The following is an 18,641-nucleotide window of genomic DNA, read 5'->3' on the forward strand; positions in this document are numbered from 1 at the left end:
TCACATCACAGACAGACAGTTTACATTTGTAAAAAGTAGGTGGACATTTTATTCAGAATATCAACATACCTACATAGGCTTATCTATCTACACATTTACTCTTCTTCAAATATTGTACTTTTTACTCCACTGAAATCATTTGACAGCACACACACACACACACACACACACACACACACACACACACACACACACACACACACACACACACACACACACACACACACACAAGCCGCTGCCACACCATCAAAAGAGCTGCGCACGTTCTCGGCTGCGCGTAGCTTAAAGCTTGAGTTTTTAGACAGCTGGTGGATGGAAATTAAGCTCCGCCTCCGCTGAATTCTTGCGCGACGGCCAGATTCCCGGAAACGCTCTCCTCCGCTCAAGTCTTCCGCGGAGGTGGAGCTTCTTTTCCATCCACCAGCTGTCTAAAAACTCAAGCTTTAAGCTGCGCGCAGCTTAAGAAGTGCGCAGCTTAAGAAAGTTTTGCGCTCAGGTGTGGAGACGGTGACACACACACACCCCGTCCGTTATGTCAAAGCAGGCGGGCGGAACCATACAGCACAGTGTACGTGGGTTTGTGTTTCCCCTCGGTCAGTTTATATTGTCGGACCGAAACGCCCAGAGGGCCAGCAGTAGCACATTATTATTATTATTTACTAAGAGAAAGATGTTTACATGTTTAATTAACGGGTATATAATTGAACTTATTCAATAACTCCCTTCATATAAGAGACATGCTGAGTTTCTAAGATGTTTACCAAAGCGTTTCGCGTCAAGTCCAACACGGTGCTCAAGGGATCAGCCAAGTGAGTCATGCTTGTTACTTTGCTGACAATAAACAAACATATTTAATTCGTTATGTTTGTCATTAGACAATGCAGTGATGTTGTTGTCAACCTTTTCAGGCCGTGACACACTCCTCAAAACTATTAAATTAGAACTGCGGACCCCCTATAGCCTAAGATTTAGATTTAGATTTAGCCTAAGATTTAGATTCTGACATTTAATTGTCAGAATGGATAACTACATCTACAGTACGAGAGTCTAAATCTTAGGCTATCAGCACCAACCCTGACAACAACAAGCACTTGGACTTGTAGGAGTTGAGGCATTACATTTTGTTCCACACAGATAAATATTGTGAAAATACTAGCAGATCTCATCATCTACAATTAAGTTCACAACTTGGCCAATGTTTGACCAGTTTTTATAGTATTGTTTATAGTTTGTTGATTACTTTTGCAGTAATAGTAATTGTTAATAAACAAACCTATTTAATTATGTTTGTCATTTAATAGAACAGTGTAGGTTCTCAACCTTCATGACACACTCCAACCCAGATTCGGCACAAACAAGGGACTAAATTAATTTCGCTCCTATGCCACCAAAATGTGGAACGCCCTACCAACAGTCATTAAGACATGCAAATCCCTTGACTCCTTCAAAACCGCTCTCAAAGGGCACCTACGGATGGCTGCAATTCTAAACTGGCCCCCATACAATCTGAATCCCCCACCCACCCTTTTTCCCCCTCACTGTATATGTTTCTTTTCCCTTTTTACCTCTATGATGATTTCCTATTTTGACTAGTTGTGTATATTCGTACGTCTCTAAATGTTTTGATGAATTGAAAATGGTGGACCCTCTTGTAAACAAGTGTAATGCTTTATGGTGTCCACTCACAGTTAACAGTTTTTGTATTGAGTTGTACTTGAAGTGAACTGTAATTCTGCAAACTGTTAATCAATCAATCAATCAATCAATCAATCAATCAATCAATCCTCAGTCAATTATATTAGAATTGGGGACCCCCCCCACACCAACCCTGACAAGCATTTGGAATTGTACGAGTTGAGACATTACATTTTGTTCCACACAAATAAATCATTTGTGAAAATAGCCGAATAGCTCACAACGCCGTTGCGACTGAGCCCGTTGTAGATCGGCTATTTTCACAATATTATTGCCTCGTATATTATTTGACAGTTTGGCCAATGTTTGACCAGTTAAACTTTTCATAGTATATTTTGTTGATTACTTTTCGCAGTAATGCTGTTTTTCCATGTCTTTCTTTTTTAGGTATTAAAAAGGTATTTAAATTGTCACTTCAACTGTAGGGATGCACAGATATTATATATGGCATACCCTACCGAATCGAGGTTTATTATAATAATTTAGTCGATGCTTTTCCCCCTTTTGTGCCAGGGGAAACAATTACATCTTCAAGCAATAAATATTTAGAATCTACAGCTTGATAGGCTGCAGATAACCATAATGCTTATCAACAACAGATACATATCGGCTACTGCCAGACAGTGCCATCCGTTAATGTCAGTTGTATTTGCCGATACCGATATTGACCGATAACGGTCTGTAAATATCCGCCGATACCGATATGTGCTATGTGGCCGATACATCGAAGCATCCCTATTTCTCTCAGTGTCACCTGGGCACCTCCCCAAAATCATGTTGAGAACCACTCCATTTAGAGCAGAGGGGTCTTCAACATTGTTCAAGCCAAGGACCCCTTATTATTAACCCATTTAGACCTGAGAACCGATTCTACAAATGTCTAATAAATCATGACCGTTTTCTGAAAAACCCATGTTTCTATGTCAGTGGTGATCAACCTTTTTCCATGTCAAGGACCCCCAGAATTATCTGAATTTGGTCGCGGACCCCCCCATCTCAAAATATGTTGTTCCAGCCAGGGACTCCACAGAAGCAAAGACTTGAGTTAAAAACATTCACTGTGAAAGAATATTTATTCAAAGATTTTCACGATATTTTAAAAATAGCAGATCTACAAGCTCGTAGTGCCGGTCTGCTATTTTTGAAAAATCGTGAAAACGTGTGCAAATCTTGGACTATATATTCTTTCACAGCAAACGTTTTAACTCATATGTTTCCTTCTGGGGCGTCCCTGGAACAACACATTTTGAGATGGGGGTCGCCCTACACATACATATAATTCTGTGGGTCCTTGACATGAAAATGTTTGAGCACCACTGACATAGAAACAGGGGTTTTTCAGAAAACTGTCAGGATTTAGAAGACATTTGTAGAATCGTCCTCAGGTCTAAATACAGGTTAAAAGGCGACACCGATGCGGCCTCAGATCTAAAAAAGGGACACACTCGGGCTCTTCTTTACCCGACGTCCCGACTGTCATTAGACCGACCGACACCCTACCTCAAACCCTAACTGCAAGCACGGGAGCAGCGCGCGTCCGACCGTTGTTTCCGCATGTCGGTCGTTGGTGTGTCTAATCTGCGTTTGTCTCCCCGCCGTCAGGAGGAAGCTGAAGTCGGACATCGCCGTGTCCTTTCCCTTGCTGTCTGCAGAGGAGCTGTCAGAGCTGGTCCCCAACAAGGAGGAGCTGAACGTGGTGAAGGTGTACGCTCATAAGGGAGAGTCTGTCACGCTCTATGTCCTCCACAAGAACCCACTGCTCTTTGAGCTGGACAAACGACTGTATCCTACGGGTAAATATAGTAGAGGATGATGCACGATTGTGAGATCGGACCGATTGTGACCGATTCCGATATTATACAGAGGACCACAATGGAAAAAAGCCTTCGTTCTCTAGGTGGCTTGGCCCAAAGCCTGTTAATAAAGTTATTCAATCAATCAATAAATAGCCTATACTCTTTTCCAAGTGTCTGTTCTCACAACTGAAGGTCCACTGAATGAGATGAGTGCACAAATTAAATGTAGAAAAATGTAAAGTTTATTTACATAAAGTTTAAAGTTTATTTATTTATTTATTATTTATTTGGCTTTTAAATGTTTTTTTTTTGTGGCTTTCGCCTTTATTTAATTTTTTCATGGAGGGACAGACAGTAGGCTGACAGGAAATGGGGAGAGAGATGGGGGGGGGGGGAAGACATGCAGTAAAGGCCGTCAGGATCGGGAGTCGAACCCGCGGCACACTGCCAGACTGGATTACAAGGTGCCTGGACCACTGAGCCATGGCCCAGGCCTTGATTTGGCTTTTAGTTCTAGACTGTAGAAGTACCAGAAACGATTTAAATTGAACTCATTGATGAATTTTTACATTTTTCATTTTATTTATTTTTTTGCTGGTGAAAACTGATTAAATAATCTGTATTATTTTGAGACCGATCCGATACCGATATGGCATTTTTATGGCCGATTCTGATTATGCTACCGATTATAAATCCCTGAAATATAGAAGGCACTGCTCTTTGAGCTGGACAAACGACTCTACCCTACAGGTTAATAACACGTGTTCTGACCTGGAATGTATCTGTGTCATCTTATACTAAGCTTTTAACCACTTATTTTTTTTAGATATATTTTTTGTGGCTTTTTTTGCCTTTATTGATAGGTTGAAAGTAGATTGACAGTAAATGGGGAGAGAGATGGGGGGGGGAGACACGTCGGGATCGGGAGTCGACGGTTGAGCTAATTGTCCGGGCCACTTTTAACCACTTTTAACCATTATTTTAAACTTAGCTGTTGAAAAATAGCACTACGAACTTGTAAATATCTGCTATTTGTCTCTTTTTTTTTTTATCGTGAAAACGTGTGCAAATCTTTGAATATATATTCCTTGAATTTCCTTTCCGTTTTTTTAAACTCATATCGTTGCTGCTGGGTGTACCTGGAACAATATATATTTGAGTTCGGCGGCTATTATAATGTTTGGGGTCCTTGACAGACACAAAACTGTCCTTGACAGAAACAAAACTGTCATGATTTAGAAGACATTTGTGACCAGATTTGACTGAGAGACATGAAATTCCAGCTTTTCACCAGAGGAGAATTTTTTGTTTTTTTAAATGAGTTTATAGCACAGGCAGACTCTTAACATACTAGAGCATGTCTGAAATAAGTGTCAGAGCTGAAATCGACATGTAAATATGAAATAAATGCTTAAACATGTAGCTAGGTGTAATGTTAGAGACCACATAAGTGAACCTTTCAAGCCTTTTTTCTCAACTCGCTGTTTTCTGCAAGACATTACTCTATAAGCCATATCTCCAAAACTGGTGGGCCAAACTGAACAACCAATATGTCAATTTGAAGCTATGATTCCCTGCTTTCATATGACATGAAAATTCAAAAATTCAAAAAAATCCAATGGCAGTCCCTCAGTCAAATGTAGTCACATTTGTAGAATCTGGTCTCAGGTCTCGATGGCTTAAAGCTGGACAAACGACTTTACCCTACAGGTAAATATAAACCACCTCAACCCTATTCTGGGGGAGCGAACACTTAGAGAAGATAGCTGATTTGCAAGCTCGCAATGCGTCGTGCTTCGTTACGGCGTGAGCTTTGTAGATCTGCTACTTTCTAGCGTAGAGATTCAGGAAATGCTAGCGGCCTGCTAATGAGCCCTGTGACACTCCGGGTTAAGTGATTATATATGGTTTAAGCGATTAAGGATACTTTGTGGAGATTCAAACATACATCACTATTTAGAACATCTTTGTGATGTGGACTGACTGGTTTGACTAAATGTGTGCAGAAAGCATAATTATGAGTGTTGTATGTTTATTTTTGCAGTGTACATGCTCTGGCGCTTCCCTAACGTCCTGCCAGCGTTCACCACATGGCCTGCTGTGCTTCAGAAGATGGTCGGCGGAGCAGGTAAGATTCTGTTCATACGTCGGAGACTTGAACACTCTAGACTGAGTCTAGGCATACAGTAATTCTGTTCAGTGTCTCCCAAACATTGGCTCGCCGACACAGTTTTTCCCTAGAATGATATAGAGCGGTGCCCGTGAGGCCTCTACAGTGGTGATGTGGATTACACACGTGCATACAGACAGAGACTTTGTGCACTTATATATAAATATATATATCAAAAAACGAAATGAGAAAGTAAAAAAGAAAAAAAAAAAAAAAAAGTATATGCTAAAAGTGAATAATAATTCAAATCTGTTGGGTCTTTAGCTAAAAAGTTTGGGAACCCCTTGCTGTATAAAGTATGTAGCTAGTGACTCTTTTCAAACTTTGACTTTGCGCACGCACGCACGCACGCACGCACGCACGCACGCACGCACGCACGCACGCATGCACGCACGCACGCACGCACGCACGCACACACACACACACACACACACACACACACACACACCCTCTTACAGTGTATGCTTGTGCATTATATACTGTAGATCTGATGCTGCCAGGAGTGGTGATTCCCTCCAGTGGTCTTCCAGATGTGCGGCGGGGAGACTGCTGTGGTGTTAAAGTGGTGAGCAACAGGTAATACAACACAAACTATACTAACTACTACTTTTGGAAAATGTATAAACTTTGCAATTTGTCTTAAGAAAACCATTGTCTATAATGAACATAGGGATTGTTAAGAGGTCAAGTGTGTATCCATAGACTTGAACACGTCGCTGAGTTTCATCCTAATGCAAAGGTTAACCCATTTTGACCTGAGATCAGATTCTAAAAATGTCTTCTACATCCTGACAGTTTTCTGAAAAAGCTATGTTTCTATGTCAGTCGTTCTTCGATTTTTCAAAAATAGCAGACCTACAAGCTCGTAGCGCGCCACTCGGTGGCGCGCTATGAGCTTGTAGATCTGCTATTTTTCAATAGCTAAAGCATAACATAATGCTAACACCAAAAGCCCCAAAATGGGTTAAAATAGGGTGCATTTTGCATCCCAAAACGCAGTTTATAGTTAAGGGACGCAATAAAACAACGACCTCTGCATCCACGGGATGCACTACTGTACTACTGTACTGTTTATTTTGCTAGCTTTAGTTATAATAATCATTTCTTCTTCTGTGTTCTACATGATTATAACCACATTATAACCATATGAAATGAAATGGGTTAGTTAAATGCAACAAATTTGTAAAAATGGCAAAATATGACTCCTAACGTGGTTGAAGTGGGACTCGTAAAATGTGACTGGGACTCATTTCTAAAAGACCATCCCTGCATCCCGGGACTCATTACATTGAAAACCTAATTACATCACTGCTAATAGTACCGTAATTTCCATTTATTGGCCTTGAAACGCACATTAGTCATGTCATCTATATTATAGAGCAGTGTTGTTTTCGTTGACTAAAACTACGACGAAAAAATGTTCGTCGACTCCCTTTTTACACTGACGAAAACTACATGGAAACTAAATGAAGACGAAGCTACGGTGACTAAGGCCCTTTCCCAATTCCTTTTTTAACCCTACCCCTCAGCCCTTGGCCCTACCCCTTATCCCTTGCCCCTTCCCCTTGTCCCTTCATAATGAGTGTCAAGGGGTAGGGGGATAAATCATCACCCTAGGAATTGGAACGTCCCTAAATATTGAACGTCCCTTGTAGATATTGATATACAACCTGTTCTCAGAAAATAGCTGATCTGCAAGCTCACTACAGGCCAGTGGTCCCCAAACGTTTTCATGTCAAGGACCCCCAAATTGACACGAATTAGCCCGCAGACCCCCATTTGAAGAGATATGCCAGGCACCCCATATATTTTTACGAATCTAGCAGTGTCACAGACCACCAGTGTGACATGCATTAGTCCATGGACCCCCATTTGATGGCATTTCTGTCTCTGGGATCCCCAATTTATATTGTAAAATCAATGTTAATTAACTCTGAGAGTGTACAAATGGACCCTTATGGGTCCATTTGGTTCCAAACTATCATTTAGCTGGGGACCCCCTGGAAGTCTCTCAAGGACCCCTGGGGGTCCCCATAACCCACTTTGGAAACCACTGCTATAAGCTCGGCTATTTTGGGAGAAGAGATGGAACGTAAATATTTATGGCTGTGGTTATGATGAAATAAATATATTGTAATTTTGTCTCATCTTGGTAGCCCACCAGAATGTAATTCAGCTAGATATAGCTCATTCTGACACACTGCTCACTGCTCATATAGCCTACAGGGGTAGAAAAAGGAAAAACAATTTACAGTATAGAAAGAAGGGGCTGTGGTCACTGTGTTCATTGTTTTTAATATCATTAAGAACAGAGTCATTTTCTATCATGGAAGTCGTGGTATGCTAATAATAATCCGAATGATAATGTTTCAAATTCAACAACATTTAGGACAATCGTGATTCATCTCCATCCAATGTACAGGCTGTACAGCAGCTTGCAGTCTGTTCCATAGCTGGTTTGCCTGGGGGGGAAAAAACAACACCATTGCTAATTAGTTATGTAACTTTTGCAACTTGTGGGGATTATCATAACATTGGTCATGATAAAACCATACCAGCTATCACTGCAGCGAGAAGCCAACGTTATGCAGCGGCAGCGTTATGTAGGTACAGTAGGCTATTTCACGGCTTTTAAGAGCTCCTAAACTGCAGAATGTTGACATATCGTGGTCTGGGGATCGGACTGATGCCTGCTAGTTAAAGGGATAGTTCAGATTTTTTGAACTTAAGTTGTATGAAATACTTGCCATTAATATGGTGGTTGCAACTGTATTAATTGATTGCCCCAGTCCCGTGGTGGGAGTTCTGCTCTGGTTTTGGTGAATATTAAGTAGTTCCGGTCATTTTGTGGGGGGCCCTGGGGCCACGCATTAAAAGTAAATTAATCCACAAAACGAACATAATTTGTATTGTTGACCTATTTCTAAAATATTAGCGCGACTTTCGTTCAACTTTGACCCCTCCATCACATGGAACTATTTTTTGGGCGTAGTGATATGGACACAAAAAACATAGTTCTGTGTGATAGAGGGGTAAAAAAAGAACGAAAGTTGCACTAATATTTTAGAAATAGGTCAACAATACAAATGACGTTAGTTTTGTGGATTAATTTACTTTTACTGCGTGGCCCCCAGTGCCACCCACAAAATGACCGGAACTACTTGATATTTCACCAAAACCAGAGCAGAACTCCCACCACGGGACTCTGGCAATCAATTAATACAGTTGCAACCACTATATTAATGGCAAGTATTTCATACAACTTAATCTGAACTATCCCTTTAAACTAGTAGTTTGCATCCGAGTTGTTCCACCGGGGCACCGGCGGTAAATAAAAAATAATAAAGCGCCGATGCGAAATTAATGGGTAACGTTACCGTAACGTTGTATGAATGCAACGCCGTATGAATGCAACGCCGTAGCATATCGTTAGTTCAAGTGAGGTAACGTTAACCTTTGCTAGAGATTGCGATATTTTTGGCGATGCAGATTGTTAACACATTCAAATAATATTGGTTATTATCATATTCTTCCATAATAAAGGACGAAAAAGGCGTCTTACCTCGTCCGCCTTCCGCAATCTGTGATGTCCCTCCGTTTTAAGTCTGGTCGCGAAGTCCCTTGGTTTGAAGGGGATCCTAACCCTACCCCTTGGCCCTACCCCTCGCTCCAAAGAGAATTGAGATAACCCTTGCTCCTCACGTGAACGCGCATCAGCAAGGGGAAGGGCTAAGGGCGATGGAGAAGGGGTGAATTGGGAAAGGGCCTAAAACTATGACTAAATATACTCGGATTTTGTCAACAAATAAAAATTAGACTAAAATGTTAGGAAGGGACTAGTGGACAAGAGATCCAGTATAAGTCATTTTACACTTGGTTGCATGCTGAAAATAGCTACATATAGCTAAAATAGCCTATCTATAAGCTGTGAGCTTATAGATAGGCTATTTTCAGAAAGTGTAAAATCTACCATAACGACGGCATCAAGGCCCGCCGAAATACATTTTAGTCGACTAAATCAACTAGATCGACTAAAATCCTATGATATTTAGTGACTCAATTTTAGTCGACGAAAACTAGACTAAACATTCCAGGTGACTAAAATGTGACTAAAACTAAATGAAAACGTTTCAAGAGACTAATGACCAAAACTAAAATAGAAATTTGCTTCCAAAAAAACAACACTGTTATAGAGGTGACTACAGGCTGTGTATGGCTGTAACCTGGTCTACTACTGCCACCTAGTGGTGTCACTGGATAGATAGATAGATAGTTTATTTGTCTCGGTCATGGTTTATCCAACATTATTACATACAGAAAAGGGGTTGACAACATGATACAATTGACCGAAAAGGGAAGGGCTGAAGCCGAAGCTTATTATGCCCACCTTTTTGAGATTTCAGTAATCTCGTAGAAGGAAACAAAGACTGAATAAAGAAATCAGATTTCAACATTGCTACATTTTCTAATAAAAAAGGATTAAACAAAATCATGTGGAAAGATTTTGATCAATCGACAGAGAAAGCACTACTTCTACCACTTATGATAGTGATAATAGTAATTGTAACAATGATGATGATGTTACTAATAATAATAATTATTCACTTTTTTTCTTTTATAAACATACATACATACATACATACATACATGGATGGTGGCAGAATTACAGCCATGTGTGTTGGGTGGCTGCAAAATGCATGTTTGATTGATTTAACATTTTGACTAGAGTCTATGATGGGGAGAACCATAGATATATATAAACTCTAGATAGCTCACCCGCGCTGTTGGCCAATGGAGAGCGACGTCGTTACGTGGTGGCCATCTTACCTCGGGCCACATAACATTGTGTCTATGGGGCATGTACTCTTAAATGACCATAACTTGCTCAATTTTCAACCGATTTTCAAACGGTTTGGTTTGTTATAAACGTCAGAGACGTCCGCATACTTATATGCTTTTATACAACGTTCATATATTAAAAAAAAATAAAGCAGATAAGCGTCCTGAATCATAGCCACGTTGACAACGTTTGTAATAAACCAACCCGTTTGTAAATCCGTCAAGATTTGAACGAGTTATTATTCTGTTTGAGCTGCCATTGAACATACTGTACTGTAGCCCCGAAGTAAGATGGCTGCCGGGTGAACGACGTCAGAAACTCCGCCTTGAGCCATCTAGAGTTTATATATATCTATGGGGAGAACCACAGAAAATGTGACGTTCTCCTTCATTACATTCCATTTAGACCTGAGGACGATTCTACAAATGTCTTCTAAATCATGACAGTTTTGTCAAAAACGTTTGCTCTGAAAGATTATATATTCCAAATTTGTGCCACATTTTCACGATTTTTCAAAAAATAGCAGATCTACAAGCTCGTTGCGCGCCACTCGGTGGCGCGCAACGAGCTTGTAGATCTGCTATTTTTCAATAGCTAAATTATAACATAATGTTTAAAACACCAAAAGGGGTTCCCGCCCAGAATATGTTAACAGTGTTGTGTGGTTGCTCTGTGTGTGGTTTCAGGGCTCCCATGGCGGTCGGCACCATGTTAACATTGTTGTGTGGTTGCTCTGTGTGTGGTTTCAGGGCTCCCATGGCGGTCGGCACCATGTTAACATTGTTGTGTGGTTGCTCTGTGTGTGGTTTCAGGGCTCCCATGGGGGTTGGCACCATGTTAACATTGTTGTGTGGTTGCTCTCTGTGTGGTTTCAGGGCTCCCATGGCGGTTGGCACCATGTTAACATTGTTGTGTGGTTGCTCTCTGTGTGGTTTCAGGGCTCCCATGGGGGTTGGCACCATGTTAACATTGTTGTGTGGTTGCTCTGTGTGTGGTTTCAGGGCTCCCATGGCGGTCGGCACCATGTTAACATTGTTGTGTGGTTGCTCTGTGTGTGGTTTCAGGGCTCCCATGGCGGTTGGCACCATGTTAACATTGTTGTGTGGTTGCTCTGTGTGTGGTTTCAGGGCTCCCATGGCCGTTGGCACCAGCACCATGTCCAGCACTGAGATGTTGAACATGGGCATGAAAGGGAAAGGCGTGTCGGTCATCCATACCTACATGGATCAGCTGTGGTGAGTCTAGTGACTTTACATCCATACCTACGTGGATCAGCTGTGGTGAGTCTACTGACTTTACATCCATACCTACGTGGATCAGCTGTGGTGAGTCTACTGACTTTACATCCATACCTACGTGGATCAGCTGTGGTGAGTCTAGTGACTTTACATCCATACCTGCATGGATCAGCTGTGGTGAGTCTAGTGACTTTACATCCATACCTGCATGGATCAGCTGTGGTGAGTCTAGTGACTTTACATCCATACCTACATGGATCAGCTGTGGTGAGTCTAGTGACTTTACATCCATACCTACGTGGATCAGCTGTGGTGAGTCTAGTGACTTTACATCCATACCTACATGGATCAGCTGTGGTGAGTCTAGTGACTTTACATCCATACCTACGTGGATCAGCTGTGGTGAGTCTAGTGACTTTACATCCATACATGCATGGATTAGCTGTGGTGAAGTCTAGTGACTTTACATCCATACCTACATGGATCAGCTGTGGTGAGTCTAGTGACTTTACATCCATACCTACATGGATCAGCTGTGGTGAGTCTAGTGACTTTACATCCATACCTACATGGATCAGCTGTGGTGAGTCTAGTGACTTTACATCCATACCTACATGGATCAGCTGTGGTGAGTCTAGTGACTTTACATCCATACCTACATGGATCACCTGTGGTGAGTCTAGTGACTTTACATCCATACCTACATGGATCAGCTGTGGTGAGTCTAGTGACTTTACATCCATACCTACATGGATCAGCTGTGGTGAGACACTCACACAATTAATGGAGCGTCGCAGTCCCGCCCCCTTTTGTGACTACGACAGGCCCAGGAAATAATCCCCCATACATTTTCCCCCATAGACATTTCAAAAAGTATTTATTTAAAGATCTGTAAGCCTCGAACAAAGCCAACTCGGACCGTGACAAATCATGACAACAAACACATTTTTTCTGGGCCGAACAAATAATTAGACGGAAGAAAAAATGGGCAGGTTACAACACTTTGTTTGGTTGTTTTTCTTCTTTGTAATTATTTGTTCGGCCCAAAAAAAATGGTGTGTGTTTTTCATGATTTGCCACGATCCGAGTTGGCTCTGATCGAGGCTTTTAAGGTCTTTAAATAAATACTTTTTTAAATGTCTATGGGGAAAAATTAATGGGGAATTATTTCCTGGGCCTGTCGTCGTCACGAAAGAGGTGCGGGACTGTGATGCTCTATTTACAGTACATTCACACAAACGTCGATTCTCTGCACCATTTCAAAAACCTCAGTCCGTAAGATGTATGTCCTAACTAGGGTTTTTGAACACGAGTCTCCCGTGCGATGATGCGAGCTCCGTTTCATTTCTACTGAGGAGCTAAAGGAGCTAAAACAGAACGCCTGCCATCTGGACAGATATGCTAGCTTCATTGTTTTCCTTTATCCAGAGTTTCTTTGAGGCATTGCATTGTTCTCTCTGTACTCTGCATACGGTAATTATTATTATTATTATTATTACAACCTTTTGGGCTGGGCACCCCCCAAAAATACGTTGGCCATGCCTCGCTAAGTCGCAACTCAAAAACAATGCCCTCGCTTTAAAAAAAAAATCCTATTTGCCTTTTTTTTGGGGCATTTTGTGATAAGAGCGGTCGTCCCTCTATTCCGGGGACCCCCAACAATACTTTGGCCATGCCTCGCGACTCAAAACCGAAGAAGCAAGCCTGCTTGTGTAAACTAAACAATGCCCTCACTTTTTTTTTAATCTTTTTTTTTAGGGCATTTGGTGATAAGAGCGGTCCTCCCTCTATTCCGGACGCAGGATGTGAGGGTCTGGTGCGGAACGGAGAAGGAAGTGATGAAGAGGAGGAAGAGGAGGAGGAGGAGGAGGAGGAGGGAGGGGTGGAGCAGCGGCGGCGGCCTGCCGAACAACTGACCCCAGACCAGCACTGTCCTGCCATGGAAGACATGAGTCTGAAGGACACAGGAGAAGAGCCGAGTCTCAAGGCCGCGGGGGACAAGGACACAGGAGACGAGGAGGACTTGAATTATGAGGATCAAAAAGTACCACAAGGTACCTATCCTGTCCCTTGACCTTTTGGCCCCATTTAGGCCCACTAGAGGGTATGCGTCATCATCATACCCGGAAGTTATGCGAGAACAAAAAAACCCCTACTTTCTGGCCTTGACAGCCCATACATCCAAACAGAAAAAGTCCTATCTGATAGCATTAAATGACATTCAATAATGTTAAACTCACTTTGCTACTGACTTTGCCACTCGATTTGCCATTCACTTTATGCATGCGCATACCCTCGATTTAGACTGACAGTCACATCCAGTCAAATCCGATTCAAATCCGGCCAGACCGTTCACACTGGATTTGAAAAGTGACCAGATCGGATCTGTCACAGATCCGTGTGTTCCGACTGGCAGCCAAATCCAGCCTGAATCAGATCTGTGCCACATCCAGATTGGAATCTGAAACACAAACAATAAGTCTAAACACAAAACAAGTCTCATATAATCCGATTTTGATCAGGTTTACTGCATTCAGACTGAGACGAATCTCCTGAAATCAATTTTGAATCGGATTTGAAACCACCTCTGAATGTGGCTCAGCTGCTCAAGTAGCATTTGTAAAAATAGGATTCCATGGTGACTTCCTTGTGTTTAGACTTATTTAAACAAATCAGATTCCAATCTGGTTGTGGCACAGATCTGATTCAGGCTGGATTTGGCTGCCGATGTAAATACACCTGGAAAGCATCCGTGTAATTTTTTATGTTACTATACTATTGTATGTACCGGTATATTGCAACATGATTTTTTTTAATTCCTTTATGTTTTGAATAATAATTCATGTCTTGAATAACATATTCAAAAGCTCTCCTTCGAAACTAGCAGAAGTACAAGCTTGAAGCTTGTATATCAGCTGTTTTTGCGGAATGTTTGTTTGTTTGTTCATGACATGCCCAGAATAGGGAGCCTAGAGTTTTAGTATGTAATGTTTGCACAGAGGTACAATTTAGACATTAAGGCTAAAAGGATAACACAGATAAGTCCTGGGGACTTGTTACGAACACTATTATGTACAAAGCAGGGCCGCCAGCTGGCCTAGCGGTCCAGGCGCATCATGCCACACATATAGGCTCTGGCCTGACAGCGCGTCGCGTGTTCGAGTCCCGTTCATGACGACCTTTGCTGCGTGTCTCTCCCCTTCTCTCTCTCTCTCCTTCCTGTCAGTCTTCACTTGATACTATCAATGAAGGCAGAAAAAGCCAAAAACAAATCTTTAAAAAAGAGCAGAAATCGATGGGATTTTACGTTTACCTCCCTTTGTGGAAACCAGTGATTCAAATCCTTTAATGGATGCTAATAATTGCCAAAACAAACATATTTTTCTGTGATGTGGCGTAGTAGGATTTTCTTGCATACTCTCTTCTTTTTCTCCTGCTTCTATAGTAGAGCTGCATGTTCTCCTGTTTCACGTTCTTCTTCTATTGTTTTTATTATAGAGGAACTGAATAGCTGTTGCCAGACCTGGGCAGACAGCCGTGGCCGTTTTCCGCTGTTTGCCAGCGTCTCTTCCGGGGTTTTTAGACAGCTGGTGGATGGAAATGAAGCTCCACCCACGTGGCAGAATGCCGCTGGGGGCAAGCGTTTCCGGGGAAATCTGGCCGTCGCGGCATTCAGCCGCGCGGGTGGAGCTTCTTTTCCATCCACCGGCTGTCTTAAAAACCCCGGAAGAGACACCGGCAGACAGCGTAAAAACGGCCGCACCAGTCTGCCCAAGTGTGGAAACACAGTTCGCTCTCCTGTTTAATGTTGTTCTTCTGTGGTATTCATTCTAGAGGAACTGGATGCTCTCCTGTTTAATGTTCTTCTGTGGTATTTATTGTAGAGGAACTGGATGCTCTCCTGTTTAATGTTCTTCTGTGGTATTCATTCTAGAGGAACTGGACGCTCTCCTGTTTAACTGGTTACTGTCGTAACCGAACTGTCGTTCTTCTGTGGTATTCATTCTAGAGGAACTGGATGCTCTCCTGTTTAATGTTGTTCTTCTGTGGTATTCATTCTAGAGGAACTGGATGCTCTCCTGGTGCAGTGTTTCCTTCATGCTCTGAAGACCAAGGTGAAGAAGTCAGAGCTCCCCCTGCTGACCAGCACCTTCCTCCGCAAGTACATGTTCTCCTGCTGGTGCGTACTGCGTGTATAAACTCCCATTCAACAGCAGGTTTAAGAACAGCAACAGGAGGGGGCACGGTGGCACAGTTGGTAGTGCTGTCGCCTCACAGCTAGAAGGTCCTGGGTTCGATTCCCGATCGGGACGCTGTGGGTGCTGGCGGCGTGTTTCCTCCTCCGCGTCAATAGTGCCCATACCCGAGGCGGGGTTGGCGAAAGGGCCTTTCTGTGTGGAGTTTGCATGTTCTCCCCGTCCCCGTTTGCATGTAGGTACCCTCACAAAAAACATGCAGTAATCCTGGTCTCTATACCGCCTCCCCCTGGCCAGCCGGGGCGCCTGATGGAGGGGAAAGGAACTGGTTGGAATAACGTGTTCCTTCCACGCGCTACGTCCAACCAGGGAAACCCCCCCTGTCAGGTGTAAAGGAGCAACTTGGACACTCAGGCATGAAGGAAGCATGAGTTCAAGTCCGTTGCTCTCCCCATGTCCCCATATATGGGGACTAGGTTGGTGGAGGGTGTGTAGAGCCCAGGATCACATTAGATAATTGACACAGGGGTGAAAAATGGGTTACAAAATCGTGGGATAAAAAAAAAAAAAGAACAGCAACAGGCGCTTTCCAACAATTACCGCCACCGACGTCGGTGCGGTGGAGAGCTACCATAATATGTTATCCCAACAATACTCGTCTCCCTTCTGGCTCCAAAACTATGGAATACACTTCTCATTGAAATCAGAACTGCAGCCTCACTCCCAATCTTCCGTCGTAGTCTGAAAACCCACCTGTTCAGACTCCATCATGGCCCGTAGCACTAAGCCCCTTAGATAGCATTTTATACAGACTTATAGCATGTGGTGTAGACAGCACTAGAATTGCATTGTATGTAGTCATAGCACTTTATAGTATATATGTATAGTATAGTATAGTTTATATGTATAGTTTCATTATATAGAGATTACACTGTTACGTTCTTAGCTTACGCATGTTTCATGATTTGAATACTACTTTTTATGTATGTGATGCCATGTATTGCCATGCTTTTTTATCTTGCCTAATTGCTGTGGATTAAGAGCGTCTGCTAAATGCCTAAATTGTAAATTGTTATGAATGCTGCAGCTTCAAGTGATGGCACTCACAATATATTTCTTGTTATTTTGCAGTCCAAATGGAAAACAACTGGACATCAGGAGATCCAGCTATAAGAAGGTACAGTGAGAAGTGCAGTTATGGGATTGATTGATTGATTGATTGATTGAATGCTATTACGGTAACAGTTTGCAGGAAGAAATAAGCACATGAAAGTACAGTTCAATACAAGGTCTGCTAATAGGGATTTATAACCCAAGAAAGCCTGTGGCTAGTTTTCCAAGTCATGGTCAGACATACAGTAGGTGTATCCATGGGTTCATGTTGTTGCTTGTTGAGTCTCCACCAGATGTCCAGGCTCCTCCAGACGGCGTTATTTAACCCATTTAGGCCTGACCTCGAAATTTAAAAAAAATCTTCTAAATCCTCCAGTTTTCTGAAATAAATATTTTCACGATTTTTCAAAAATAGCAGACCTACAAGCTCGTAGCGCGCCACTCGGTGGCGCGCTACGAGCTTGTAGATCTGCTATTTTTCAATAGCTAAATTACAACAATGTTTAAAACACCAAAAGGGGTTCCCGCCCCAAAATGGGTTCATCCATTAAATCAGAGCGCCCAGCGATTTATAGCAGCGGAGCACTTTTACCGACGGACCGGACGTTATCCCGGATGTGGCTGAAGTATAGCTAGATGTAGCCAAAACACTCTTGAGGCGATCGACAACAACGGGAGGTATGATTAATTCTACCGCGACTAGCGACGGGACCGCGGTGGGCCGTCTTAACACGTAATCTTTGGTTAGAATTGGACGGAACGATTTAGATCAAGAGTTATTCACGTTTTAAGATTTTCCATCTCGTCGGCTACAATGGGGGGGGGGGGGGGGAACATTTTCGATGACGTCCCACCGGAAAATAACATTGAGTGTTGCGCAACAGGCGCTCCCAGCCTGTGGAGTGATGCGTTTCGTTTTGATATCAATAATCTCCGTCCTTTTGATCAATCTCCGTCTTGAGCGCTGGGCGTTACTAATTGATAGGGCGGAGAACTCCGTCCTGTGCGCTCAGGGTGTTAAGCGCAACATTGGCACAAAGGATGATCACTGGTACACTGGCATAAGTGCGTGAGAGAGTATATTTGGTTTAAAATAAACTATTTTAACCCAGTCTGGACGGGAACCTTTCTTGGTGTTTTAAGCGTTATGTTATACTTTAGCTATTGAACAATAGCAGATCTACAAGCTCATGGTGCCGCGCTACGAGCTTGTAGATCTGCAATTTTTGTGTGCGCAAATCTTTGAATATATATTCTTTCACAGTGAACGTTTTTAACTCAAATATTAGCTTCTGGGGGGGAGGTCCCTGGAACAACATATTTTCAGATGGGGGTCGGCGGCCAAATACAGATAATTCTGGGGGTCCTTGACATGAAATATTGAGAACCATGAGGTTTTTCAGGAAAAAAAAATATATTTTTTAAATATATTTCTCTCATTATTTCTCTTATTACTCTGTCTCCACCAGTTGTCCAGGTGAAATGTAGCCTGGCTAATAAGCCACACTAATATCACACAACACTATCCGCTGGCAGGCAAAACATTTTTTGCCAACGGCTGATTCGGTCTGGTTTATTAACCAGGCTAGGTGA

The 18,641-nt window shown here is 42.4% G+C and overlaps 1 protein-coding gene across 2 annotated transcripts in view; it reads left to right on the forward strand.

The window, feature by feature from the left end:
* Positions 1-578: 578 nt before the first annotated feature.
* The window catches only part of eif2d (eukaryotic translation initiation factor 2D), a 34,878-nt gene continuing 16,815 nt past the window's right edge, over positions 579-18,641 (forward strand). The window contains exons 1-9 of one of the 2 annotated variants that reach the window (XM_079525455.1): positions 579-809; positions 3,298-3,488; positions 5,536-5,619; positions 6,147-6,237; positions 11,188-11,211; positions 11,653-11,736; positions 13,498-13,793; positions 15,802-15,919; positions 17,067-17,112. In XM_079525455.1, coding sequence (XP_079381581.1) covers positions 754-809; positions 3,298-3,488; positions 5,536-5,619; positions 6,147-6,237; positions 11,188-11,211; positions 11,653-11,736; positions 13,498-13,793; positions 15,802-15,919; positions 17,067-17,112 — 990 coding nt within the window. In that variant the 5' untranslated portion in view covers positions 579-753. Of the gene's footprint in view, positions 810-3,297; positions 3,489-5,535; positions 5,620-6,146; positions 6,238-11,187; positions 11,212-11,628; positions 11,737-13,497; positions 13,794-15,801; positions 15,920-17,066; positions 17,113-18,641 lie in introns of both variants that reach the window. The other variant, XM_079525454.1, reaches the window with a different exon arrangement.

The sequence above is a fragment of the Electrona antarctica genome (genome assembly GCF_951216825.1).
Source record: "Electrona antarctica genome assembly, chromosome: 2".
In the NCBI taxonomy this organism is placed as follows: domain Eukaryota; kingdom Metazoa; phylum Chordata; class Actinopteri; order Myctophiformes; family Myctophidae; genus Electrona; species Electrona antarctica.